This window comes from Bubalus kerabau, chromosome X, assembly GCF_029407905.1.
Source record: "Bubalus kerabau isolate K-KA32 ecotype Philippines breed swamp buffalo chromosome X, PCC_UOA_SB_1v2, whole genome shotgun sequence".
Lineage (NCBI taxonomy): Eukaryota > Metazoa > Chordata > Mammalia > Artiodactyla > Bovidae > Bubalus > Bubalus kerabau.
Window position 1 is genome coordinate 152,425,356 of NC_073647.1, and position 26,895 is coordinate 152,452,250.

The window sequence follows — 26,895 nt, forward strand, 5'->3', positions numbered from 1 at the left end:
GCACCTTGATTCAAAGGCCTCCTTCTTATCTGGGGCCTTCCTCTGGTGCCTCCCCTGAGATCAGGGGAAGAAGACGAGATCCTTGAACACAATTTCCTCCACTCAGATTCAGTCCTTTTCCACTCCTAGCCTTTCCCCTCTCCCTTCCCCTACTCCCAGGTCCATAGAGCAGCAGCAGCCCCTTGTGTGGGCCTCCCTCAGCAGGCAGATGACCCTTCTGCCTGTGCTGATCCACCTAGTGGGCCCTTCCTCGGTGGAAAATGGAAGAGTAGGTCACTGGTGCTCTCTCTGCTCTTGCTTATACTATCACAGTAGGTTAGTAAATGCTTGAACGCTACTTTTCTTTGGCTGGCTGTCTTCATCAGCCACTCTGACACCTGGCAGCTCAGCTCTTCCTAGCTCAGCTGAGCTTCAGACAGAAACTTGGGCCGCTGGAGGCTGAATAACTAGCCTAATGTACCTGGCTATAAAGTGGTGGGTCCCAGGTTTGAACTTGGAATGTCTTCTAAAATCAGAATAACATACATGATTAGCTGAGAGTAAATAAAGCCACAATGAGCCATGCAGGGTTCACAAAAATAGTAAACTTCACCACAAGGACAGAGAAGCCTGGTGGGCTGCAGTCATGGGGTCACGAAGAGTCGGACATGATTTAATGACTGAACAGCAACAACCCTAAGACTTGATACTCACTGCAAATAATTCACAGGGTTCTGGCAGTATTAAGTTTTGATCTGATCCCTCCTAAAGCCAGGTGTGTGGTTGAGAGAAATGACTCTCCCAGTTCTACAAACTCTAGAAAATTCCCATTAACTATATTTCTAAGTTTGTTTCCCTCTAATGACTCTACAAAACATTGCTTGCTCTTTTCATAATGCTCTCTCACAAACCTGAACCATGGTAGTTTTTCACTGTGAAAATGGGGATCACATGACATTCGGTGTTAACTTTATATGTGGGTATATTCTACAGTTTCTAGACAACGTGTAACTTGAAAACTGATTCTATTCTTAATGTCTGCAGATTAACATCACTATGCTAGCCTGCTTTGGCTTAATGTTGGCATGGTATATCTTTGTCCATACTTTTACTTTTCACCTTTCTGTATCTTACTATTTAAAGTGTATCTCTTACATATAAGACAGACAAACCTAAACTAAGAAATATACAAATAACGATAACAACTTGTGTTTTTTATCTGGAATATTCAATCCATTTACATTAAATGCAATTACTGATATTGTTGGATTTATATCTACTATCTTACTATACTATCTACAATATTTTGGCCACCTGACATGAAGTGCTGACTCATTGAAAAAGACTCGGATGCTGGGAAAGATTAGGGCAGAAGAAGGGGGAGACAGAAAATGAGAGGGTTGGATGGAATCATTGACTCAATGTACATGAGTGTGAGCAAACTCCAGGAGATAGTGAAGGACAGGAAGCATGGCATGCTGCAGTCCATGGGGTTGCAAAGAGTTGGACACAAATGAGCAACTGAATAACAACAAAATCTTACTATTGTATTTGCTTTCTATCTGGCCCATCTGGTTTATGTTCCTTCTTCCCTTTTCACTTGCCTTCTTTTTAATTAATAACATTTTGACTACTCTTTCCCTAGCTGTTTTAGCAATAATTTTTTATCAAGGTAAATTTGCATAAAATAAAATGCACAGATTTTAAAGGTATAGTTTGATGATTTCTAACAAATATATATTATACACTTATGTAACCGTCATTCTAATCAAGATTTACAACTTTCTATAGTTGCAAAAAGTTCATGCCCCTTTCTAGTTAACATTTTCCACAGTCATAGATTAATTTTGTCTGTTCTAGAACTTAACATAGATAAAATCATAAATTATTTACTCATTTATATTTTTGTTCAATACAATAGTATGTTTATGAACTTAATCTATATCATTGTTCTTTTTTATTCCTGAATAGTATTTCATGGTAGGGATACAATACCACAATTTGTTTACCTGTTTTCCTATTGAAGGACATGTGGGTTCTTTCCTTCAGGGTTTATTATAATGAAGCCACATAAACACTGGTGTACAAGACTTTTGAGGGATATATTTTTTGAGTAAGTACCTAGGCGTGGAATTTCTGAGCCATCCAAACATCTATTAATCTTTAGTGTTTAACTTATAGATTAAAAAATGCTTTTTTTTGGCTTACTATAGCCTAATACAAACTATTATTTTTTTTCATTTTCCTGATATGTGTAGAACCTAATACTCATTTTTTAAAAACATTGGGAGTACAGTTGCTTTACACTGCTGTTTCAGTAGAACCTAACAGTCTTAAAATCCATTTCCCCTCCAGACTACTTTGTAATTGTTGCAATGCATTTTATATTACTATTTTAATCATTTATATACTTATTTTTCTCAAGTGAGAATTGTATTTTAAGATGTACAACATATTTTGATACATTGTGAAGTGATTACCACAATCTAACTAACATTTCCATCACCTCCCTGTAGTTACTTTTTTCTTCTATGATTAGAGCACTTGAGATCTACTCTTTTAGCAAATTTCAAACATACATTAACTACAGTCACCATGCTATACCCTAGGCTCCCAGGACTTATTCATCTCATAATAGAAAGTTTGTACCCTTTGATCAATTACTTCTCCTTTTCCTCTACCCTTCAGCCTCTGGTACATACCAATCTACTCTCTGGTACTATGAGCTCAATACTTTTTCCTTCTTTTTTTTTTTTTTTTAACAATTTTACACATAAGTTAGATCATGTGATATTTCTCTTTCTCTGTAGGCTTATTTCATTTGGCATAATGTCCTCCAGGTTATTCATGTTGTCAAATGGCAGGATTTCCTTCTTTTTTAAGGCTGAATAATATTTGATTGCATATATGTAACATTTTCTTTATTCATTCATCTATCAATGGACATACCTTGCCTGCTGTGAATAATGCTGAAATGAACATGAGATTGCAGATGTTTCTCCAAGAAACTGATTTTATGTCCTTTGGATATATACCCATAAGTGAGAATTGATAGATAATATGAATTTTTTATTTCCAATTATATTTCCATTTTGAATTTTTTGAGGAAAGTGACTATCAATTTACATTCTCACCAAGAGTACACTGCTTTTTCAGTTAATGTTTTTGATGTGACAATTTACATCTTTTATATTGTATATCCAATAACAAATTATTGCAGCTATATTCTTAACACTTTCATTATTTAACCTTTACACTAAAGTTATAAGTGTGCCAGATACCACCATTACAATACTAGTGTACTCTTAATTTGACTAGTAAGTTTTATACTTTCATATGATTTCCTGTTACTACTTAGCATTCTTTCAACTTGAAGAACTTCCTTTAGCATTTCTTCTAAGTATGTCCAGTTGTGAGGAATTCCTTCAGCTTCTGTTTGCCTAAGAATGTAATTCTCTCTCCTTCATTCCTGAAGTTCAACTTTGCTGTGTGTGTGTGTTAGTCACTTAGTCATCTCCAACTCTTTGTGACCCCATGGACTGTAGCCTGCCAGGCTCCTCTGTCCATGGGATTCTCCAGGCAAGAATACTGGAGTGGGTTGCCATTCCTTCTCCAGGGGTTCTTCCTGACCCAGGGATCGAACCCGGGTCTCCTGCATTGCAGGCAGATTGTTTAGCATCTGAGCTATAGGGAAGTCCCTCAACTTTGCTGGGAAAGTATTTGCAGCTGGCAGATTACTCTTTTACCAATTTGAATATATCATCCTTCTCTTCCCTGGCCTGCAAGATTTCTGCTGAGAAACCTACTTCTGTTGAGGGCTGGGCATTGGGATGTGGTTTTTCTTGTATGTAATGAGCTTCTTTTCTCTTGCTGATCTCATTTTCTCTGGAAAAATGCTCTCTTTGTCTTTGATTTTGACAGTTTTATTACAGTGTTTCAATGAAGTCTTGGTTGGGTTGAACCTGATTGAGGACCTTTGACCTTTATGTACCAGGACATCCATATTTTTCCCCAGATTTGGGGTGTTTGGGGCCATTATTTCTTTAAATAAGCTTTCTGCTCCTCTTTTTCCCTTTTAGGATTTCTATATTATTTGGCTTGAGTTGTCCTGTAAGCTTTCTTCATTCCTTTTCATTCTTTTCTCTCCTCTGACTGGATAATTTCAAATGAAATGCCTTCTAGTTTACTACTCTTGATCAAGTCTGCTGTTGGAACTGTCTATTGCATTTTTAAATTTCAATCATTATATTCCTCAGCTCCAAACTTGTGTTTGGTCTCTTTAATGTTTTTTCTCTCTCTGTTGAACTTCATTTTGTTCTTGTATCTTTTTCTTGCTATTGTTAAATTGTCAGTCTATAGCTCTCTGAACTTTAATTATTTTGGACAACCTGTCAGGCAGTTATGGATGTGAGAGTTGGACTGCGAAGAAGGCTGAGCACTGAAGAATTGATGCTTTTGAACTGTGGTGTTGGAGAAGACTCTTGAGAGTCCCTTGGACTGCAAGGAGATCCAACCAGTCCATTCTGAAGGAGATCAGCCCTGGCATTTCTTTGGAAGGAATGATGCTAAAGCTGAAACTCCAGTACTTTGGCCACCTCATGCGAAGACTTGACTCATTGGAAAAGACTCTGATGCTGGGAGGGATTGGGGGCAAAAGGAGAAGGGGACGACAGAGGATGAGATGGCTGGATGGCATCACTGACTCGATGGACGTGAGTCTCAGTGAAAACTCCGGGAGTTGGTGATGGACAGGGAGGCCTGGCATGCTGCGATTCATGGGGTCACAAAGAGTCGGACACGACTGAGCGACTGATCTGATCTGATCTGATCTGTCAAGCAGTTTGTGGATCTCCATTTCTCTGGAATCAGTTCCTGGAAGTTTACTGTATTCCTTTGGTGGTGTCATGTTTCTCAACTCATTGTGATCTGTGTAACCTTGTCTGTGTATTCAAAGTAGTCACCTCTTCCAGATTTAACGCACTGATTTTGTTAAGGAAAAATCTTCACCTGTGAGTCAGGGCATGCCGGTGCATGCTGTGGCATTTGGTCTAGTGGTGTGAGGTGCCAAGTGTGGGGGCATGTGGTGTCTCTGGGTCTGGGGTGGTACAAAGCGTCTCATCGACTCAGTCAGTCATTGATCACAACGGTGACAACTCCAGGATCCATTGTGGTGAGAGCTGCAGGGTATCTGGTGGCTACAATGGATGTTGGGGTCCTTAGTGATACCTCTAGGTCCAGAAGTGAGGGTCTGGGACTGGTATTAGTTCTGGCCAGAGCTGGTGGTGTGCACATGTTCGACTATGGGCACTGACAGTAGGTGCCTTTGTGGGGGTGGAGGCCAGCTGAGGGGACACATGCAGTGACAAGGGCCAATGTCAAGGGCCAACGGTGGACACAGAAGTATCTGCAGGGTTCCAGGCTATTTAATGTGCCCTCATGTGGCTGCAGGAGCTAGCTGCAGGTACACGCATGGCAGTAAGGTCCAGTCAAAGGAGGCAGGGCCAGGTCCAGGCACACAAGCAGCTGAGGTGCCTGGACTTTTGGCACACCCTCATGCCTCTCCTGGGGCTAGCTGCAGGTAGCCACAGGGTGGTAGTGCATGGACCTAAGCTGGCATTATGCACCCACACAGTCACAAGGGTGTTAGTTGCTCAGTCATGCCCGACTCTTTGCGACCCCATGGACTGCAGCCCACCAGGCTCCTCTGTCCATGAGATTTTCCAGGCAAGGACTACTGGAGTGGGTTTTGTGGCTAATTGCCAGTGCAGATCCTGGGTCCTGGACATCCTGCAGCAAGTTCTGGGCAAAGACAGGGGAACACAGGAAGGGACTCAGGCAGCTGGCATCTATCTGCAAAGGCAAAATGAGGCCCTCAGGAACAGAAGCTGCAGGGGGCCACGGTGGCTGTGCTGGCCACTGGTTTCCTCAGTGTCAAAAGCTTTTGGGACCTTCTGTGGAGCAGTCTGCTGGGGCCTGTGATGAGGTCCTCAGTGAAGAAAGCTGCAGGGGTCCGCAGCATCCTCAAGGCTTGTGGAGGTCCTCAGTGGCAAAGGCTACTGGGGTCTTCTGCAGAGCAGGTCACTGGGAGCCACACTCACTCCCACTGCATGGCTGATACTAGTAGCCCCTGCCCATCTTCCATATTCCTAGCCATCTCTAGATGTCACAACTATGCCAGTCTCTGGGTAGCATGACATGAAGCAGGTCTTTTGTGCAGTATCCTGAAAGGCTGGGTAAGCTGGTCACTCATCACTCATTCCTTTCTTCTTTTCCTGGCAAAGGGAACTGTTTTGGGCCAGGGAGCTCCCTCCGGGCACTGACCAGTGTTCACTTGGGACTGGGATGATGCAGGCAAAATGGAGCTGTTTTTCCTACTCTTTTTTTATATAGTTATTCTCAGGTTGGTGGTCCACTGTGTTGCTGAAGCTTCCTAAGTGGACTCCTGAGTACTCCCATAGCTATTTTTGTTTGTGGATTGCTGATTGTTGTTCTCTGGAGGGAGACAGAATGTCACTCTTCTGTCATCATGTATTTTAATTCTACAAATAATTTGAAGACATAACAATAACTGTTTTGTACAATATTGATTCATGTTTATTTACTATTTATCTTTTAATATGCTCTTCATTCTCTCCTGCAATTTTCATGTTTTCATACAACATCATTTTGTTCTTGCCTGGAGAAATCCCCTTATATTTTAGAGCAGGTCTGCTGGCAATGAATTCCCTTAGTCTTTGATTGAAAATGTATATACGTTATCTTCATTTTTGAAGCATATTTTTGCTACATCTATAGTTTTCAGCTCAGTTATTTTCTATAAGCAGTTTAAAGGTGAAATTCCATTGCTTTCTGGGTTTCAATGTTTCTTTTAAGACACTGGCTGTTGGTTATACTCTTGTTCTTTTGAAGGCAATGTATTCTTCTCTAACCCTTTATCAGATTTTCCACTTTTTATCAGCTGTTTTTCCTTAATGCACATTAAGTGCAGTTTCCTACTTGTTTCTTGAGTCCTTGAGTTGATGTCTTGCATCAGTTTCAAACAAATTCTCAACTATGACCTCTTCAGATATAGCTTTTGCCTCATTCTCTTTTCCTATGGAATGTGAGTTACATGAATGTTAAACCATTTGAGTAGGTCTTACATGTCTCTTTAGGGACTTCCCTGGTGTCTCAGATGGTTAAGCGTCTGTCTACAATGTAGGAGACCTGGGTTCGATCCCTGGGTCGGGAAGATCCCCTGGAGAAGGAAATGGCAATCCACTCCAGTACTATTGCCTGGAAAATCATGGACAGAGGAGCCTGGAAGGCTACAGTTCATGGGGTCGCAAAGAGTCGGACACAACTGAGCGACTTCACTTTTTTCACTTTCACTTACATGTCTCTTATACACTAATCTTTTTTCCACTCTTTCTTTCTCTGCTTCAGTTTGAGCATTTTCCATTGACGCATATCTCAGTTCACTAATCCTACATCCTGCCATGTCGCCTCTGATGCCAAACTCATACATTATGCTTTAAATTTCAGATACTGCCTTTTTCAGTTCTAAACTTTCGTTTTGATTATTTAGACATCACAATCATTTTAAGTTTTCTGTTCTTTCATCTCTTTTGTCTTTATTCTCTATTTAGAATATATTCTATAACATATTTTAGAGTTCTTATAAGCTAACTTCAGTATCAGCAACATCCATGGATCCACATCTATTTTTTTTTCCCTCTTAATTGCCAGTCTTGCTTTTTGCTCATCTAGAAACTTAACTGTGTGCCAGATAGTGTGAATAGAAAAACCAAAGAAGTTTCACAGAAAAGAGGGTTTCCCTTTTATTATGCAATTAAGGTGAGTAGCTAATAATCTCAATCCAATCAGAAATTCAGCTTGATCTGGAACATACTGCAAACTTTGTAAGGCCCTGTCTCCTGGTATATTCCTGTTCATAGGTTCTGGAAATACAGATCTCCTTGGCCCTAGAAGCTAACAGATAGTTCTGACTTTCAGAGGTTTTCAGCCTCCATTAGCCTCCTACTTCACTCAGCTTTAAAACTTGGGAAATATCTTTTAAGGGGAAACTCACCATGTGTTTGAAGCAATGCTCCTCTCTGGCAGCACTGTACAACTGAAAGATATTTCAGATATTTGTCTTTTAAAAGTTTTGTGCTAGCTCCTCCATTTCTTGTACAGCCACTGATGATGAAAATATTCCAAGGTGAAAACTATGTGCCTTTAGAGCCCCTTAATATTTCAATGCCATAAAGGCTGCTGACTTCTCTGTCTTCAAGCAGAAGCCCTTTGCCTGGAACAAGCGTGATCTACAGCCTGCTCCGAGATAAACAAAGGACCGGCAATTATCGAGTCTTTTTGGAACAACTCTCTGTTTTCTGTAATTTCAGTTCATCCAGTCTTTGTTTCCACAGCTCTCTGAATCCTTTAAAATGTGACTTTTGTAGTGTATCCAGTTTTGTCTGGTGGGAGAGTGGCAATGTATTTCATTTCACTGTTAAATCAAAGTCAGGGTTGTCTTTTTTGTTTGCTCTTTATTTTCATTTATAGACTTTGAATTTTATGTACAAAACTTCCTACCATTCTGAAAGCTTCTTCCAGCATGCATTTCAAGGTTTAGGACTGCTGAAACAACACATACATCCACAAAGTTTACCAACATCACAGAGCTGAAAGTTGTTAGTGAAAGTCCAGTTTTATGGATACACTTTTCTTTTTGCTTTCAGTTGTACATGTTGTTAAAATGTTTATTTGCATCTCCTTCTCCATTAGTTTTTTCTTTAACATTTTCCCTATTGACATGTTCCCTTTACCATTTTCAAGATATCTTCTCTGTATTGTAGATGTTAGTCCTTATTTTAAGCTGTATCACAAATGACATCTTTCCCATGTTGTCTTTTGACTTTATTTTTTAATAAAGATGTTTTGAGTTTTTCTTTTTATGTGACTGAATGTTATGGCTTCAGGACTTTGTGAAATAAATTGATAATCTTTGGAAGTTATCCCTTATTTTCATCTAGCTTTTTTTTTTTTCCTTTTTTTATACTTGAAACTTTGATCCTGGTAATGGGCACATTCTCCCATGTCTTCTCCAGATGGCTACTTGGATTTCCTAGGATCACCTTTTACTCACTGAAGTGGAATGTTGTCAATGTACATATTCTTATAAGCATTTGGTTCTATTTCTGAATTTTCTGTTCTGTTCTATTCTGGTGTGTCTATGTGTACACCAGAAACACACTTTTCCTCATTGATATTTTACTATATGGGCTTCCCTGGTGGCTCAGTGGTAAAGACCTTGCCTGCAATGTAGGAAACAGGTTTGATCCATGGGTCATGAAGATTCCCCGGAGAAGGAAATGACAATCCACTCCAGTATTCTTGCCTGGGAAATCCCATGGACAGAGGAGACTGACAGGCTACAGTTCATAGAGTTGCAAAAGATTCAGACACAATTGAGTGACTAAACAACAGCAATTTTACTATACATCTTAATAAGCAGTAGGGTGACTCTCCACTTGCTTTTCTTTTTCAGAATCTTCAAGACTTTTCTGGCTTGCAGATTTTTCCACAAAACTTTAGAATCAGGATGACTTGTTTCAAAGAGAATCTATTGGTATTTTTATTGGAACTGGGTTATATCCATTAACGAACATAGAACTGACAACTTAATTACACTGAGTTTCTATTTAAAAAGATGTGTCACTATTGATTTTTCTGGAGGGGAGGGTCCTTAGCAGTATTTGTTTCCTTCATTCTGGTCTTGCACCTTTCTTTCTAGGGGTACTTTTTTGTTCTTACTATAATTATGCTATATTTGCTTTCTTATATAGTTTCATTTTGTGGATAATGGATTGGAATTAATTTTTCAATACTTGAAAATGAGATTGCTCTTCACTATTAGAAGTACCAAAGAAGCTATAGGGATGTTCCAGAAACAAGAAGACTGCCTACACTGAGTTCAGCCTATTCAATAAAACACTGTTTTCATAAAATGAAGTAATTTCACTGAAGGAGTTCAAGCTATTCTTTTCCACAATTTCTATCGTTGTTGTTCAGTCACTCAGTCGTGTCCAACTCTTTGCGACCCCATAGACTGCAGCACGCCAGGCTTCCCAGTCCTTCACCATCTCTTGGAGTTTGCTCAGATTCATGTCCATTCTATCGTTAACTCAAAAACCTGGGCGCACTCCTTGGCTACCCCCGTCTCCTTCTGCTGACCATCTATGCACAGGTTTTTAACCAATGGTGAACATCAGACTCATACTTGTAGCTTTTAAAAGTACATACAGCCAGGTTGACCCTTCTGATTCAGGTCTAGGGTAAGTCTAGGCATGTGTATATGTGTGTATACACACTCAACTCCAGTGATTGTGATGCCTCTCCTTTTAAGAATTATTAATAAATCAAAAACTAAGTCCTGTTGACCATACATTCTAAATATCTCTGCCACATACTTCTTCATTTTTACCTTTGCCAATTTTTTTTCCTGAGGCAAGCATTTTATTTGTTAATACAAGGATAGAAATTCGGCAATAAATATCACCTAATATATAACATCTTCAAATAAATAAATAAATAAACTGAAGAGTCATGAGTGGGTGGGCCTGAGGCCTAGGGCTTGGGGGAGCTGCCCCCACACCTCAAAATGCTATTGCAATATAAACTTTGAGGAAATTCTGTGGCTGTGGCTCTGGTTGCCCTCCTCAGCCTTGACAACCCACATACTCTGGGAAAGAGGGTGGAGGGGAAGGGCCCTGAAGCTGGCAAGAAAATCCTTAGCAATGTCCTTTGGTTGCCACCCTGTGACACCGACTGCCTTGGTGACCCCTGTGTCTGGTCTGTCCCTCCCACTCTGCTTTCAGTATTACCTCCAATGCAGACCCCACCTCTTCCCTTTTTAATCCCATCTCTTCCTGTTTCAAATTGTTTCCTGAATGGGATGTATTGAGTTATTTGGGGGTAAGTGGAGCAATACCCATCTAAGGAGAGGATGGCAGCCAAAGGGCTTCATGCCAGAAAGGTACACGAGACGGTGGCCCACTCGCAACCCTACAGGCACACTTCCTGGAAGTGCCACTTGAGGAGTTGGGTGGATGCTGGCAAGTAGTGGGCAGGAAGCATGAAGCTATGAGAGCCTTGCACCAATCATTTTGGGCTCCTTTGGGCATCACATTAGGTGGAAATGGGATGGGGCCTACTGCACCTGTTCCCCAGGCCTGGAGGAGTCAGGAAGGCTGGGAGTGGATGGGTCTTATTGAATCACATCCTCTTCCAAGTCCATGGAGGGCTAAAGGCTCATGGCTTCGGCCTCCTGGCTCAATGAGCATTGGTGTATAGGTTTCTTGTTCCCAGCGTGGGAGCAGGGTTTGAAGGAAGAGGGGAAAGAGAAGGTGGTAAAGGAAGGTCAGAGGTTACAAGTCACAGACCTCCAGGGGCAGGGTGACTACAGTGGCCAGAGGCTTCATCTTCTTTATGACCCAGTTGAAGTCCTTGGCCGAGTGTCACAGGCAGGTCTTCAGCCCCTTCAGCAGCCAGAAGCTGTCCATCTTCTGGAAGAAGTCACTGTGGGCAGAGCTGGGGGCCCAGGTGGGCTCAGTCCCAGGCAGAGGCTGGGCAGTGGGTAGCCCAGAGCTGCCATGACACCCACAATGTCTCCCAGCACACCCTAGAGGCTGGTGCAGAGGTGGCCCAGGCTGTGGCACTGTTTGAGAGTGATGGCCTTGAGGGTGAGGCCACTCAAGTAGCACAGGTGCTGGCTGCAGGCTTCGTAGTTCTGGGTCAGCAGCCGTTTGTCCTTGAGGTTTCGCCGCACCTCCAGGATGACAGAGGGCCTGAGCAGAGTCTCTGCCCCCAGCTGAGGTGTGTTGAAGTCAGGCTCATTGAAAGGGGGAACTCAGGTAGTTCAGAGAGGTGCCGGCCAAGCTGTGGAGCTGGTGTCCACGTAGCAGGTGAGATCATGGGTTTTCTAGATGGAGAGGCCAGGCCCTGGGTTTTGTATGCACATGAGGGCTGGGTGGGGGTGGGGTGGGGGTGGCGCCAGAGCAAGGTTCACAGGCATGTGAGCATCCCCAGTGAGTCCCCTGCCACCAGCTCTCCAACATGGACAGCCTGGTGGGCTCCAGCCAAGCAGGAAGCAGCAACTCCTGCTGCCTGGCCCAGCCCAGCCCAGCCCGGCTCAGTTCTATTTATCCCAATTTAAACCAATACTTCATCATCTCATGCCTAGACCACTCCAGCAATCTCCTCATTGCTACTCTTCAATCTACTCTTTGTCTCTTATAATCCAGCCTCTAAACAGCTAACAGGGCCATATATGTAAAAGAAAATGCAGACTGTGCCACATGCTCACATAAATTCCTTCAAAACTTCCCATCTATGATTCCTAAACACTGATCCATTGACAAATGCCAGTCCCTAAGTTTCCATTGGTATGTTGCACAATGAGATTGAGAACAATTAAGACAACATGGTGATTTTTTTATGAAACTAAATTTATTCAGTTTAAATAATGTGCATTCTATGATTATATTTTTAGCATCAGTATATTCTGTTCTACAAAATGACACAGGTGTGGGAGCCATTTTGAAAAACATTCATTTTTACATGGTAAAACAAAAAGATATCAATTCCATGCTAGTCTCCACAGTTTTGAAAATTACACCCACTCACATGGAACAAGGGACTAGTTCAAAACTGGGAAAGGAGTATGTTAAGGCTGTATATTGTCACGCTGCTTATTGAACTTATATGCAGAGTACATCATGCAAAATGCCAGGCTGGATGAGCACAAGCTGGAATCAAGACTGCCAGGAGAAATATCCATAACCTCAGATATGCGAATGACACCACCCTTATGGCAGAAAGCAAAGAGGAACTAAAAAGCCTCTTGATGAAAGTGAAAGAGAAGAGTTAAAAAGCTGGTTTAAAACTCAACATTAAAAAACTAAGATCATGGCATCCAGCCCCATCACTTCATGGCAAATAGATGGGGAAACAATGGAAACAGTGACAAGACTTTATTTTCTTGGGCTCCAAAATCACTGCAGATGGTGACTGAAGACATATAATTAAAAGACCCTTGCTCCTTGGAAGAAAAGCTATGACCAACCTAGACAACATATTGAAAAGCAGAGACGTTACTTTGCTGACAAAGGTCTGTTTAGTCAAAGCTATGGTTTTTCCAGTAGTCATGTTTGGATATGAGAGCTGGACTTCATAAAGAAAGCTGAGCGCTGAAGAATCGATGCTTTTGAACTGTGGTGTTGGAGAAGACTCTTTTGAGAGTCCCTTGGACTGCAAGATCAAACCAGTTAATCCTAAAGAAAATCAGTCCTGAATGTTCATTGGGAGGACTGATGCTGAAGCTGAAGTTCCAGTACTTTGGCCATCTGATGTGAAAAGCCGACTCACTGGAAAAGACCCTAATGCTGGGAAAGATTGAAGGTGGGAGGAGAAAGGGACAACAGAGAATGATATGGTTGGATGGAATCACTGACTCAATGGACATGAGTTTGAGCAAGCTCTGGAAGATGGTGATGGACAGGGAAGCCTGGAGTGCTCCAGTCCATGGGGTCGCAAACAGTTGACATGACTGAGCAATTGAACAACAACTAGTCACATCTGTAACAACTCTACTTCCAAACTAAGTCACATTCTGAGATACTAAGGATTAGGACCTCAATCTATCTTGGGAAGGGCGGGGGAGGTGAGGGGAGGACACAATTCAACCCATAACAAATGCCTACATAAAATCATTTAAATAGTAGTTTAAAATCATTTAAACAGGAAGCAGGTAAATCTCCCTTTCATAATCCAGGCCTGGGCCAATCAATACAGGATATTCAAATGACCACAGGCCATTTCAGGGCTGAATGTGGGCAGCAAGACCTGAGGAGAGATTATGCTTTGGAAAAGAAGGTTCCTCACTCTTCTATAAGCTTCCTCCTTCTGGATGGACTGGTGTGTGAAGATATACACCTTAATATACTACTGAGCTGCTGAATCAAGCCATCTCAAGCCAGTTACAGTAACCATGACATCTCCTCCACTGGTAAGTTTGTTTTGTGTTGGATGTTCCCTTAATAGAAGACCTAACGGATAAAAGGTGTCATCTGGAATTGTACAATCATTGTCTTTCCATTGTTTCAGTATTTGGCGTAATTTTTCATTCTTTGGAATGAAAGAGAAGATACCCTTCCACAATGATTCTGGATATAAGGCATGGAAGATAATCTAAATTGGGAAATGTCAAAGAAGAAAGTAAGAGTAAGCTAATGTATTCTTTGGCTTTCCTCTTATCACCAAAGCTGCTGAGACACAGATAATGCACGGCAATACTTTTGTGTAGAATCTGTACCAGTGGAAGCACAATACCAGAGATAGATGACCTTGTAGTTAGCTAACCAGAAAACACAGTAGACTGTGAGGATTTTATGGAAGGACAATAAGATATCTGAAAACTTGAATTTCTCCCAACACAAAAGTCCTGACTTTAACAATACCATAAAGTTGCTTATCACCTTGCCTTTCAGAGTATGGTCCATGAAGCAGTAGCATCACTATCAGCCTTGAGCTTGTTAGACATGCAGTCTCAGGCCTCACCCAAGACCTGCCGAGTTAGAATGTAGAGTTGAACAAGATCCTCAGATGATTTGTATGTACATGAAAGCATGCGAAACAACGGCATGTTACATTACGAAGAGAAAGATGACAGAGAAATCTGTGAAGCCGTGCCCCCAAAACAGTCAAGCTGACTTTTTGCCTGTTGTAAGGCACCGGCTCTGGCTGTACATCGGAATCACTGGGGGAGATTTTAAACTGATGCTAAGGCCCAAGGCAGAACCCAGACCAACTGCATCAGAATCTTTGGAGTGAGGCTTAGGGTCAGCATAGCCCTAAGAAGTCCTTAGGTGGTTCTTATCAACAACATGGCTGAGACTTATTAGTGTAAAGCAAGGGCTAGGAAAAGGAGGACTGAGAATTCATGCTTAATGAATATAGTTTTAGTTTCACAAGATGAAAAAGTTCTAGCGATCTATTGTGCAACAGCATGAATATACTTAACATGACTGAACTGTACACTTAGAAATGATTACGACGGCAAATTTAATATTATGCACTTATCACATAGGTAAATAATTCAGATAATCAATTTCAATTAATCAGTATTTCAAAACTGCATGATTTAAATGTTTTAGATCCCTTCTTACTGTGCCAAATGCTCCGGTTTGAACTTCTTTCTTTGTGTATATGTAACTCTCTGAACATTTTCTTTTTCATTTTTTTTTTTAAATAAAGTGTTTTTGAAAAATTATTATATTTATTTTTGGCTGTGCTGGGTCTTTGTTGCTGCACATGGGCCTTCTCTAGTTGCAGTGAGTGGGGGCCACTCTCTAGTTTGTTTATTCAGCCGCACCAGGTCTTAGTTGTGGCACGAGGGATCCTCTAGCTTCCCTGCAGCATGGGAACTCTTAGTTGTGGCGTATGGGATGTAGTTCCCTGACCAAGGATGAAAGCTGGGCCCCCTGCATTGGGAGGGCAGAGTTGTGGCCACTGGGCCACAAGGGAAGTCCCTCTCTGGCCCTTTCTTAATGGGACAGCAACATGTCTGGTGGATGATCCCTGAATCATCAGGCACAATACCAGTATATGATAATACCACTTTAGTCCACAACCACCCCAACAAGAATATCCTTAGTTTATCAGATCCCTAAAGAGTCTTGTCATGCAAAATGAAGAATTCATGCTTTCAAACACTGTCCCTATTGGGTACAGTGCCCCAGAAGGGTATTCCCATAAGACCCCAGGAATACTTTTATGAATTAGTATAGCATAGAGCTCTGTGCCACTGTCTCTCCCATTAAGACTGCAAGTTTTTTCCAAGCTGCAAAGAGTCATATTTATCTTTAGATCCCTAGCAGCTACTTATACACTTGAGCAAGACATGTATTCAATGAAATATCAATAAACACATGACTAGATGAAAGATCTCCACATCCTCTTCCACTTCATATACCATTGATATTTTGAAAGAGACAAAATGTTTTCTATAGGCACATCATTGGGAAGGATTAGTGCACACAAAGGATGAAAAAAGAAAATAGAATCCCACTCCTTTTCTTCTCAAGTGATGTACTAATGTGGAATAAAGACATTAAGTTTTCTAAAAGAGCTAAGTTTTCCTGGAATTCCAAGCTCTACAGCAGTGATTACCAGCCAATGACAAACACTTCAGAGAATCTCAAGACTTTCTAGAAATGTCTCAAAGAGAAGTTATTTAAGGATTATTTAAAGAATTGACACTTTCATTTAAGAAATTCCCAAATATAAATTATTATACAATAATTCTACATAGTTACGGTTCTAACAAAGACAACTGAAATGAAATAAAAAATAGAGAGTCAAGTATCTAGATAGAGCTGAAGGCAAGTCAAGAGAGAAAACTTGGCTGGAGCCAGCAATCACCTCTAAGAACTCACCTATTATAGGATTTAAGATAACATAGCCGACAACAAAGGAAACCATGATAAAATGAAAAGACAACCTATTGAATAGAAGAAAACATTTGCAAATGATATAATTGTTAAGGGGTTAATATCCAAAATAAATAAACAGCTCATACAACTCAATATCAAGAAAACAAACCATCTAGTTAAAAAGTAGGCAGAAGACCTGATTAGATCCAAAGAGGACATGCAGATGCCCAACAGACACCTGAAAAGATGCTCAAGATCACTAATCATTAGAGAAATGCAAATCAAAACCACCTCACATCTGTCATCACTTCTACCATTACCTCATGTCTACCATCATAAAGAATACAAATAATGTTGGTGAGGATGTAGAGAAAAGGGAACCCTTGTACACTGTTGCTGAGAATGTAAATTGGTACAGCCACTGTGGAAAACATTATGGAGGCTTCTTAAAAAATTAAAAATATTAATAGAACTACCATATGAGCCAGAAATTTCACTCCTGGGTATATCCGGGAAAAAACCAAAACAAACATTGGTTCTAAAAGATACATGCATGATTATTCATAGCAGCATTATTTATAACTGCTAAGATATGGAAGCAACCCAAGTGTCCATCAACAGATAACTGGATAAAGATGTGGTATGTGTGTGTGTGTATGTGCGTGCGTGCATGTGTATGTGTGTGTGTGTGTATATATATATATATATGGACTACTACTCAGCCACAAAAAAGAATGAAATAATGCCATTTGAAGCAACATGGATGGACCTGGAGGGCATTGTCCTAAATGAAATAAGACACACAGAAAAGGACACATACTGTATGAAATCATTTATACAGTGGAATCTAAAAAACACAACAAACTATATATGTAACACAAAAGAAGCAGACTCACAGATATAGAGAACAAACTCATGGTTACCAGTGGGGCAAGGGAATGGGGGAGGGGTGACATAAGAGTAGGGAATTAAGAAGTACAAACTATTATGTATAGAACAAGTTATAAGGATATATTGTACATGCAGGGAATATGACCTATATTTTATAACTATAAATGGAGTATAACCTCTAAAAATTGTGAATTACTATATCATATCCCTGTAACTTACATCATATTGTACATTAACTATATTTCAAAAAAAATATTAAAAATAGCATGCCCCACATTTCCCCTGATATCACAATAATATTAATAAATTTATATTTTTATTGGGCTTCCCTGGTGGCTCAGAGGTTAAAGCGTCTGCCTGCAATGTGGGAGACCTGGGTTAGATCCCTGGGTTGGGAAGATCCCCTGGAGAAGGAAATGGCAACCCACTCCAGTATTCTTGCCTGGAGAATCCCATGGATGGAGGAGCATGGATACAGTCCACAGGGTCGTAAAGAGTCGGATACGACTGAGCGACTGAACTGAACTCAACACTGCTTATTTTTTGGGGGTAAGTGACTGATGCTGTGGGGAAATGGATAATCCAAGGTGAAGTTACAGATGCTAAAGAAGTTTCCTTGCTGAACTCAGGACGATTATGTTGACCTGCAGTTATGCATACAGGCACTTTTGTCCCATAAAGCTGCTGACATCTGTAGTACATGAAAAACTGCATGGTGAGGAGGAGACAGTAGGTGCCTGATATATGCCCAGGAGGGATTGCTGGATCATACGGTAATTGTATGTTGTTTTTTGTAAGGAACCTCCATACTATTCTCCACAATGGCTGCACCAATTTACATTCCCACCAACAGTGTAGGAGGGTTTCCTTTTGGGAGGACAGGTTTCTGAGGGGAGTCTCAGATTCCTGATGAAGTGGTCAAAGGAATATGATTATTACAGAGGCAAACACAACTGAATCATGAGAGCACAGCCAAGGGCGTCATTTCCTCAAACTCTGGCTTTTCTAGTCTGTAGTAAGTAGAAAAATTATACTGGAGTACAAAGCTCACTTGTAAAGAGGTTATTTGATACATACAGATTAATAACTTTTAGTTGCTTTATAAATGAAATATAAACATGCTTTAAAAAAATAGCTTTTCTACACATAAACTATTATAATTAAATTCTGTTTAGGTTTTTGGCAGCGTCCATTTTACAATTTAGTTCCTATATTTTCTACCTGGTTGTTCTTTCAGAACATGTCATGGGCAGCTTCATTACATCTATGGACATATACTGCCTCCAGATTTCCACAATTAATCCTGAAATTATCACATTTCCATTTCCAGAAAGTCTGAAACATTTTTCATTGAAATTTCATAGAAATAGAGCTATAAAGTTCTACTTCAATTTGCAATGGATTACTAAAAAAAGAAGTAGCATATTATATGGACAGCCATAAAAACCAAGACAGTAATAACCTAGCTTCGTGAAAACCCACTTGTATCATCTGATCATTAAGGACAAGCACATCTGAGGCACGCGGGGAAATTAGCACTTCACTGCTGCTCGCGTGAAATGCTGCTTTCTAAAATCATCTTTCTTTCAACTGAGACAGAAACTTCTCACTTACAGATTTTAGAGCAAAAAGGATCAGAAACATTCTTTTTGGCCCATATCTTTTTGTGTCTTTTCCCTTCTCCTGACATTCTCTTATTATTTCAGAATTCTTATTTTTTTCCCAAAAGAAAAGAGAATAAGTTGAATTTTTATCCCTTTAAAATGCCTAATTTAACCCTTTAAAAATCACTTAACTAAAGAGAATTTTCACTTAAATTTCTCAGTCCTTAAAAAGTGTCCCATTCTTTAAGTTACTTTAGTTAGGATTTTACATTTTAGCTTTGCTAAGAGTTGGAATTTCAGATGGCTTAAAGGCATTTTCAACTATTTGAAAATAGTGGCCTGTGAGGTATACTTAGCCTTTTAAAAGAGATGCTTTTCAGAGAAATGCCCAACAATTTTCACATGCCTGTAGACTTACAGTTTCAGAGAGGTTTTCTAATAAAATTGAATTTAATAAGGGTTTGCACCATTTTCATTTTAGTGGTATTACCTAGACACTCTGCCATTTAAATTTCCACAGGGGCTTGATGTTTACAGAATCTTCTGAATCCTGAAAACCTTGTTTATCTGTTTTAAGTTGATTTTTATATGCTAGGTTTTACTAGGGCGCTTCCCTGGTAGCTCAGCAGTAAAGAATCCGCCTGCCAATGCAGGAGACGCAGCTTCGATCCCTGGGTCGGGAAGATCCCCTAGAGAAGGAAATAGCAACCCACTCCAGTATTCTCCCCTGGGAAATCCCATGGACAGAGGAGCCTGGTGGGCTACAGTCTTCAGGGTTGCAAAGAGTAGGACACAACTTAGCAACTAAACAATAACAACAACAAGATTTCAGTAAGCAGAAAATAATAAAAGGACTATTTAAGTTCTCTAGAAGATTTAAAACAAAATATTGTTCCATCACTTGTGTGTTAAGTGGAAACGCTAAGGCAGGATTTCTCCACCCCAGCAGTACTCACATTTGGGCTGGATCATTCCTTGCTGTGGAGCTGTCCTGTGCAGAGTATGAAGTTTAGCAGCATCCTTGGCCTCAACCCAATAGATTCGAATAGCATCCACCTCTTGCTCTCCCCACCCACCACTACTACTTTTGACAACCAAACAGTATCTCCAATTACGGCCAAATGCCCCTTTGCCCATTTTGGGAGGCAAAATGAGCCCAGGTGAGAAGTGTTGCTCTAAGGCAGGCTATTTTATGCATCTTCAAAACCAAAGATTCTACAGTAAGCCTCAATCTTCATTTTACAGAGGAAGCATATAATGTAAAATGAAAAAGTAGGACCAAAGCACTATGGCAGGGAAAAATATTCTAAAATATAATCAGACTGAGAATATAATTATAAATCTGTCAGTTGCTTGGCAGCAAGGTCTGTATTCAACTGAACTTCAGCTAATTTTAAAGTCATTTCTCTGTAAAGAGCACCACTCACTTTTAAGTTCGTCCCCAACATTTGCTCCTTTTCTCTCTGAAGTTCTTTTCTGTAGAGATGGATGCTTTTCTCTATGTCTGATAGAGCAGCCACATCATCACTACTCTTTTCTTTGCTTACTTCACAATTCTGCACCAAGCTCGTTTCAACCTTCACTAAGGCAGAAGGAGGAGAACCAAGGATGACCAATTCCTTCTCCAAAGCTACTGCCAAATGACCAATTAGAAAATCTTCACTTTCTAACTCTAGATATTTGAAGAAACTGTTTATAGGGAGAACTGTGCTGAGATCATGAAGGCACTGGAGCAAAACTGTTTGATTCCTGGAATAAAAAAAAATCAAACACAATATTACAAAACTTAGTGCAAAATGGTCATGTACAACATATTGTAATAATCAGTTACCATTCATTTCTACATCCTCTAGTAATGAATAGAACCTATAATGCATGCAGGTGGTCACTGATACGATTCAGACAGTAGTAATCAGATACAGGCAGCCCCGTGGTTGGTTGAATCTGTGGATGTGGAACTCATGGATATGGAGGGCAGACTGTACTAAGCCAGCTTATAAAAGGAACTTCAGCATCCATATTTTGGTGTCCATCACGGTCCTGGAACCAATCCTCTGTGAATACAGAGGAACAACTGTATATATATCCTAGCCAATTCAGTTAGTACTGACTAATAACCTGATTAGGCTGCTTCCTGATTAAAGTTTTTCTCTGAGTCATAAAATCAAAATTATATTTGTAAAATTTCATTGTGGGGGAGCAAAGGGAAATCCTAAAATTATTACGCCCTACCTAATCAACCCCACCAAAAAAACCAAAAACAAACATAATTAAAACGGCTTCAGTTTCCAAGTGAGACCACCTGTTTATTCACCTTGTACCAGGTGATGACCTGGACACGTCCTACAATGGCACAGAACACTACCAGAGGGATCCCTGTTGGAATATACACACACACACACACACACACACACACTTCCCTGGATCGATTCCAATTTGACGTGAAATACCTGGAATAGACTACTAAAATTCCTTCAAATGGTGTTCTTTGTTTCCAATTGAAGAGCGTCCCATAGAAACTTCCTGGCCTTTTGCAAAACCAAATTTCTGGAAAGTCTTTGAGGACTTCACACTTCATGTGTTCTAAGAGCCATACCCTCACTGAGGTCAGAGCAAACATGGGTGATGTGATTTGAAAACAAGCTCTGTGCCATGCTGCAAGAAGTGTAAAGAGATCCTCCATGTGTTCTACGGCAAAAACATCACAAGCGCCGTCATTAAACTCTGTCCAGGATCACAGAAAAGGAGTTCTTAAAATTTTCTGATTCAATTAGGTATATGATTAAAAAGGAGCCACAAAAATTACCTATAGGTTTCTTCTCTGGAAATGTCAGCACGCATTTCCCACTTGAAAGATCTTCTACACTTAGAACAATTCTGCCACATTGGACATAATGAGCTTCAGAAGAGTTACCATTCTCTCTCATTTGTAGCAGCACAATACAACAAAAATTACTGAATGTTAAAAGTGGTGGAAGAGCTGTTACAGCAGTAATCATCTGTACATACTCTTTCTTCAATGGTTGCTCACAAACAACGCTTTCCTCTTTCTCTTCTTTACTATCAACACTCAACTTGATTCTTTTTACCTCTGATCCTACTTCATACGGCACTGAGCTTAGTACTGGTGATGAATTCCGAGTCAATTTAAATATCTTATTTTGACACTTAATAAGTGGAAAGGTGGAGTTAGAGCCTTGATCCACTGACAGCAATAAAGTCACATGATTCAGGGACCTGTAAAAAATACAGAGCTCAGTTAAGTCTAAAAGGTCATCAACCACACGATTAAATGCCTTTAAACAGTAAAAAAAAAAAAAAAAAAAATTGTTTATTCTCTCTTTTCCTAGGAAACATCATTTGAAATGTACAATAGATTTTAAAATTAAGTATAAAAGCAAACATAGTTCCAAAGATCCTGTAATAGCACTTTTCTTGAAACCAGAAAGCAAAAACATTGTAAATACGCTGGACTTTACAAAGGGAATTTTTAAGAGAAAGGAAAGGTAGAATAATGCCAGTATTTTCTTTCTAGGGTAGATTTTTCACCTTTCCTCTTAAATAAGAGAAAAAAAACCCTACTCACTTAAAATATTATTTATTTATTTTTGGCCATGCTGGGTCTTCATTGCTGTGTGCGGGCTTTGCTCCAGTTTAGGAGAGCAGGGGCTACTCTCTAGTTGCAGTGGTGCACAAGCTTCTCATGGCAGCAGCTTCTCTGGCTGCGGAACACAGGCTCTACGGCGCAGGCTCAAAATAGCTGTGGCACACAGGCTTAGTTGCTTCCCAGCTTGTGGGATCTTCCCAGATCAGGGATCAAACCTGTGTCTTCACTGGCAGATGTATTCTTTACCACTGAGCCACAAGGAAAGCCCTCTATTTGTATTTAATATGACAACTAGAACATTTAGATTATGTGGCATGCATTATACTTCTGTTGGACAGTGCTATTCCATAGATCAAGATGACATTATCATGTTAGAATTTACTTACACCTTCAAAGAAGATGTGGCTTTCACTCCAATAACCAAGCTATCTTCTATTACCCGATACCATATCTTCTCTACTAGCTGTTCTAAATCTTGAAAATTGTCTGATAACTTTTCGTCGAAGGTACAGACAGGATTTTCTTCTTCACCACAAAGAGTAACAAGACATTCCTTATGGAAAAATATGTTTAAATAACTGATTACAAAAATATACCAAATGTAGCAAAACAAAAAATACAATGTAAACCAGTTTTTGGCTGGGCCTTATGGCTTACATATTGTAAAGTAAATTATTATCAATGATACAGATAATACATAATTCACTAAAATAAAATTTATAAAACATACAATTAACTATCTACTTGGAATTACCCTGAATATTCATTAGGACTGACTCTGAAGCTGAAGTTCCAATCCTTTGCCCCTGATGTGAAGAGCTGACTCACTAGAAAAGAACCTGATGCTGGGAAAGATTAAAGACAGGAAGAGAAGGGGGTGAGAGAAGATGAGATGGTTGGATGGCATCACCGACTCGATGGACATGAGTTTGAGCAAACCCCAGGAGATAGTGAAGGGCGGGGAAGCCTGGCGTGCTGCCGTTCATGGGGCTGCAAAGAGTTGGACACGACTGACCGACTGAACAACAACCCTTGGATCAAGAAGCATGGCCTAACTGTAAATAAGGCTCTGGATACCCAACACAGAGCCAGCAGGGATATAACCTTGAGTTCATTTTGAAAAATAATCTGACAAAATGTGCCCAAGGCATGCTGAAGACAATGCAATCTTTATTTTATCAGTGACTAACACTAAACTTAGAACTGGACATTTTTGTATGAATAACACTGATTAAACTATATTTGTGATAATTTTCTTCATTTTTTTTTCTTTCAAGTGTAGTTATTGCTAAAATGTTCTTCTTTTTCCTTTTTTTTTTTTTTAATTCAAGTACAGTTGATGGTAAAGTTTTCTTCTTAAAAGTCCAGGCCACACTCACTCATTTCCACACACATATGGATTTATAATACAAATGTAAATAGGAGGAGGAGTAATGATAATAAAAAAAAATACACAACACTTACTGAATGTTTACTATATGTCAGGCACTATTCTAAATGCCATTCACGTATAAATATGTTTAACCATCACAATAACTCTAGTACCCTACGTTGGTAGTATTATTATCTACATTTCCCATATAAGGAAAAGTTGAGGCAGAGGAAAGTTAAGTACCTTGTCCCAGGTCACACAGTTGACAAGAGGCAGAGCTGGGATCTGACCAGAGCCAACTGCTTCCAGAGCCCATGGTGCATATTAACTATTACTCTACGCTGCCCCTCTGCATGGTAATTACTGAAAAAAGATATGGGCATCTACATTCTAGTGAACTAAACGTGTTCCTAGGAATTTGATACTTCTGCCACTAGCTGTGAGATCTGAGGCAGGGTATACACCCGAAACAGAAATTTTTATTACCTGCCAGAATTGCTTTTAAAGATGGCAATGTTAAGGGCTCAAAACAGTGCCTTGCAGACAGTGATTTCAATGCATTACTTTCTAACCTTTCTCCCCCTTTTCTAATACCAGCAAAATCACTGGGCTCAAGTAGGAAAGGGAAATGGGGAGACTGAACAATGGCTTTCAACAGGACTTGCATGAGGGTCCCCAGGAGATGAGAATAGTAATACAGAAATGCAACATGATGTGCTTCTGTTTCTTACATTAATGGAATCATTTTGGGCCAAAATCCTCATGTTGCTAAGACTGACATACAGACAAAAGGCAAAGACCATTATAAGAATGGTAAATTTTAGAGGAAGTCAGAGTAAGATGTTAGAGTCACCTGAGGAAAGAAAATATGCAACTTCAAGTGTGTCTACGTCCAGCTTATCTTGATTTATCTGTAGTTCAACTATACTGTCTTTCTCTGTATGAAACAAATATGTATAAACACTATTTTTTATTAAGTCAAAGCAGTTTTTGCTAATATTCTACATTACCACACTGGCATAAGTAACTGCAAGTTACCTGAAGAGGTTCTTATGATGGTCAACCACAAGGAAAATGAGAATAAAATTATAAAAAGCAAATAGGAGGACTGAAAAGGCATAGCAATTTAGGGACATTAACTAGAGGAATAAATATTCTTAGAAATGAATCATGCAACAGACTAAAAGAACAATCATTATATTAAAGATGAAATTATGTCACCATTAACACAAAATAAAATAATAATTAATATATTCTGTTGAAGAAGTCAGAAAACATATACAGTTGTCCCTTGAACAAAAAGGGTTGGAACTGTGCAGGTCCACTTACTTACATGTGAGGACTTCCCTGGTGGCTCAGATGGTAAAGAATCTGCCTGCAAAGCGGAAGAGCCAGATTCAATCCCTGGATCGGGAAGATCCCCTGGCGGAGGGAATGGCAACCCACTCCAGGATTCTTGTCTGCAGAATCCCATGGACAGAAGAACCTGGTGGGCTAAAGTCCATGGGGTCGCAAAGACTTGGACATGACTGAGTGACTACACTTTTCACTTATATGTGAATTTTTTTCAATAGTAAATACTACAGCACTACATACTCCCCGGTTGGTTGAATCCGCAGATGGGGAACCACAATACAGAGGGTCCACAGCAATGCTACTTGTGAATTTTCAACTGCACATTGGGCTGGAGCCCCTGATTCATGTTGTTCAAGGGTTAACTGTAATTCACTTAAGAGTAATTTCTATTCAAACTATACAAATAAAACAGTTTAATAGTTACATCTTTAAAAAAAACAAAAAACTTGTTCCTCAAGGTGGCTGACAACTGAGATTTTAATATAGAATAATTTGCAAACTGGTTAAAATATTGGTTTTTTAACCAGTTTTCAATGTCATAAAAGCCCACCATTACATAATCCCTGCCATTGTGCTTCTTGATTCACTGAACAGCACTTTCTAATACATTCCAATATTCCAATTTAAATAACTCTTAAATAGCTTTTAGATTTTCAATTCGTAAAATGATAAAATGGTCACATTTTTAACTTTACCTCCTCTGCACTTAATGTACTATCATCTTTTCTTTGAAACAGGTTCATTAAAGCCTTGTAAGATTTTGATATAATTTTTTCCTTAAGCAAGAGATGCTGCTGTAATTCCCAAATAGAAATGAAACCAACCTATAAAGCATAAAGAAAAACCATTGTCAGAGATATAATTTCAAATGAAACCAAATATACTAATAATTCAGTAGGTATCTTCTCCAAATTTGCTTATGAATTCATTTTCCTATAGATAGCAATGAATACTCAGAGCAAAACTATTTTATTAAAAAAATAAAATCTCTAATTACAAAGGAAAATAATACAGCAAATAAATGCAATAGCTTACATATCAAATTGAGACAATGTCAGTGTATTCACATGTTTCACAACTGAGTTAAGTATCGATATGAATATGAATAAATTTAATCAATATGCATAAAAAATAAGGACTACCCCAACAAGAAAACATTTTCTTATTGAAATAATTTCTGCAAGAACAAGATGTTTCATTATGAATAGAAATGCTTACTTTTGATTTAATATTGCTTGAAATCTTCTGTTTATATGATCTTTACAGCAAAATTTTAAAGGTAACACATAACAGATCCCAAACTGTCACATGTTTATTTTTGTGCAAATAAACTCAATGCTGGGGTTAACTCTTAACTATCAGGGGGATAAAATGGCTCTCAGTGGGCAAAGAGCAAACTGTTCCTGTTATTATACCAGATACATAGATATCAACACTAAGGATAAAACATTCATGAAATATATTTTACTTCTGAAAATTTAAAGAGTTGTGCCAAGGAACTTTCAGAAGCTGTTTCATTGCAGATGGCGATCTGAGACTGTTCAAGTATTAATTTGGCTTTTAATATATGTTTTTCTAGACTGAAAAAAACAAGATACATCCTGTATTTGC

General features: G+C 39.5%; 1 protein-coding gene and 1 pseudogene across 5 annotated transcripts in view; both read right to left on the minus strand.

Moving 5' to 3' along the window:
- Positions 1-11,390: 11,390 nt before the first annotated feature.
- Positions 11,391-20,086, minus strand: LOC129640236 (cardiotrophin-like cytokine factor 1; annotated as a pseudogene).
- The window catches only part of FANCB (FA complementation group B), a 34,434-nt gene continuing 22,810 nt past the window's right edge, over positions 15,272-26,895 (minus strand). For 3 of the 5 annotated variants that reach the window (XM_055564561.1, XM_055564559.1, XM_055564560.1), the window contains 5 exons: positions 25,980-26,108; positions 22,943-23,109; positions 21,756-22,186; positions 21,400-21,637; positions 15,272-20,698 (listed from right to left, as the gene is read on the minus strand). In XM_055564561.1, the coding sequence (XP_055420536.1) occupies positions 20,284-20,698; positions 21,400-21,637; positions 21,756-22,186; positions 22,943-23,109; positions 25,980-26,108 (1,380 nt within the window). In that variant the 3' untranslated portion in view covers positions 15,272-20,283. Of the gene's footprint in view, positions 20,699-21,399; positions 21,638-21,755; positions 22,187-22,942; positions 23,110-25,261; positions 25,304-25,979; positions 26,109-26,895 lie in introns of all 5 variants that reach the window. The other 2 variants (XM_055564562.1, XM_055564563.1) reach the window with 2 other exon arrangements.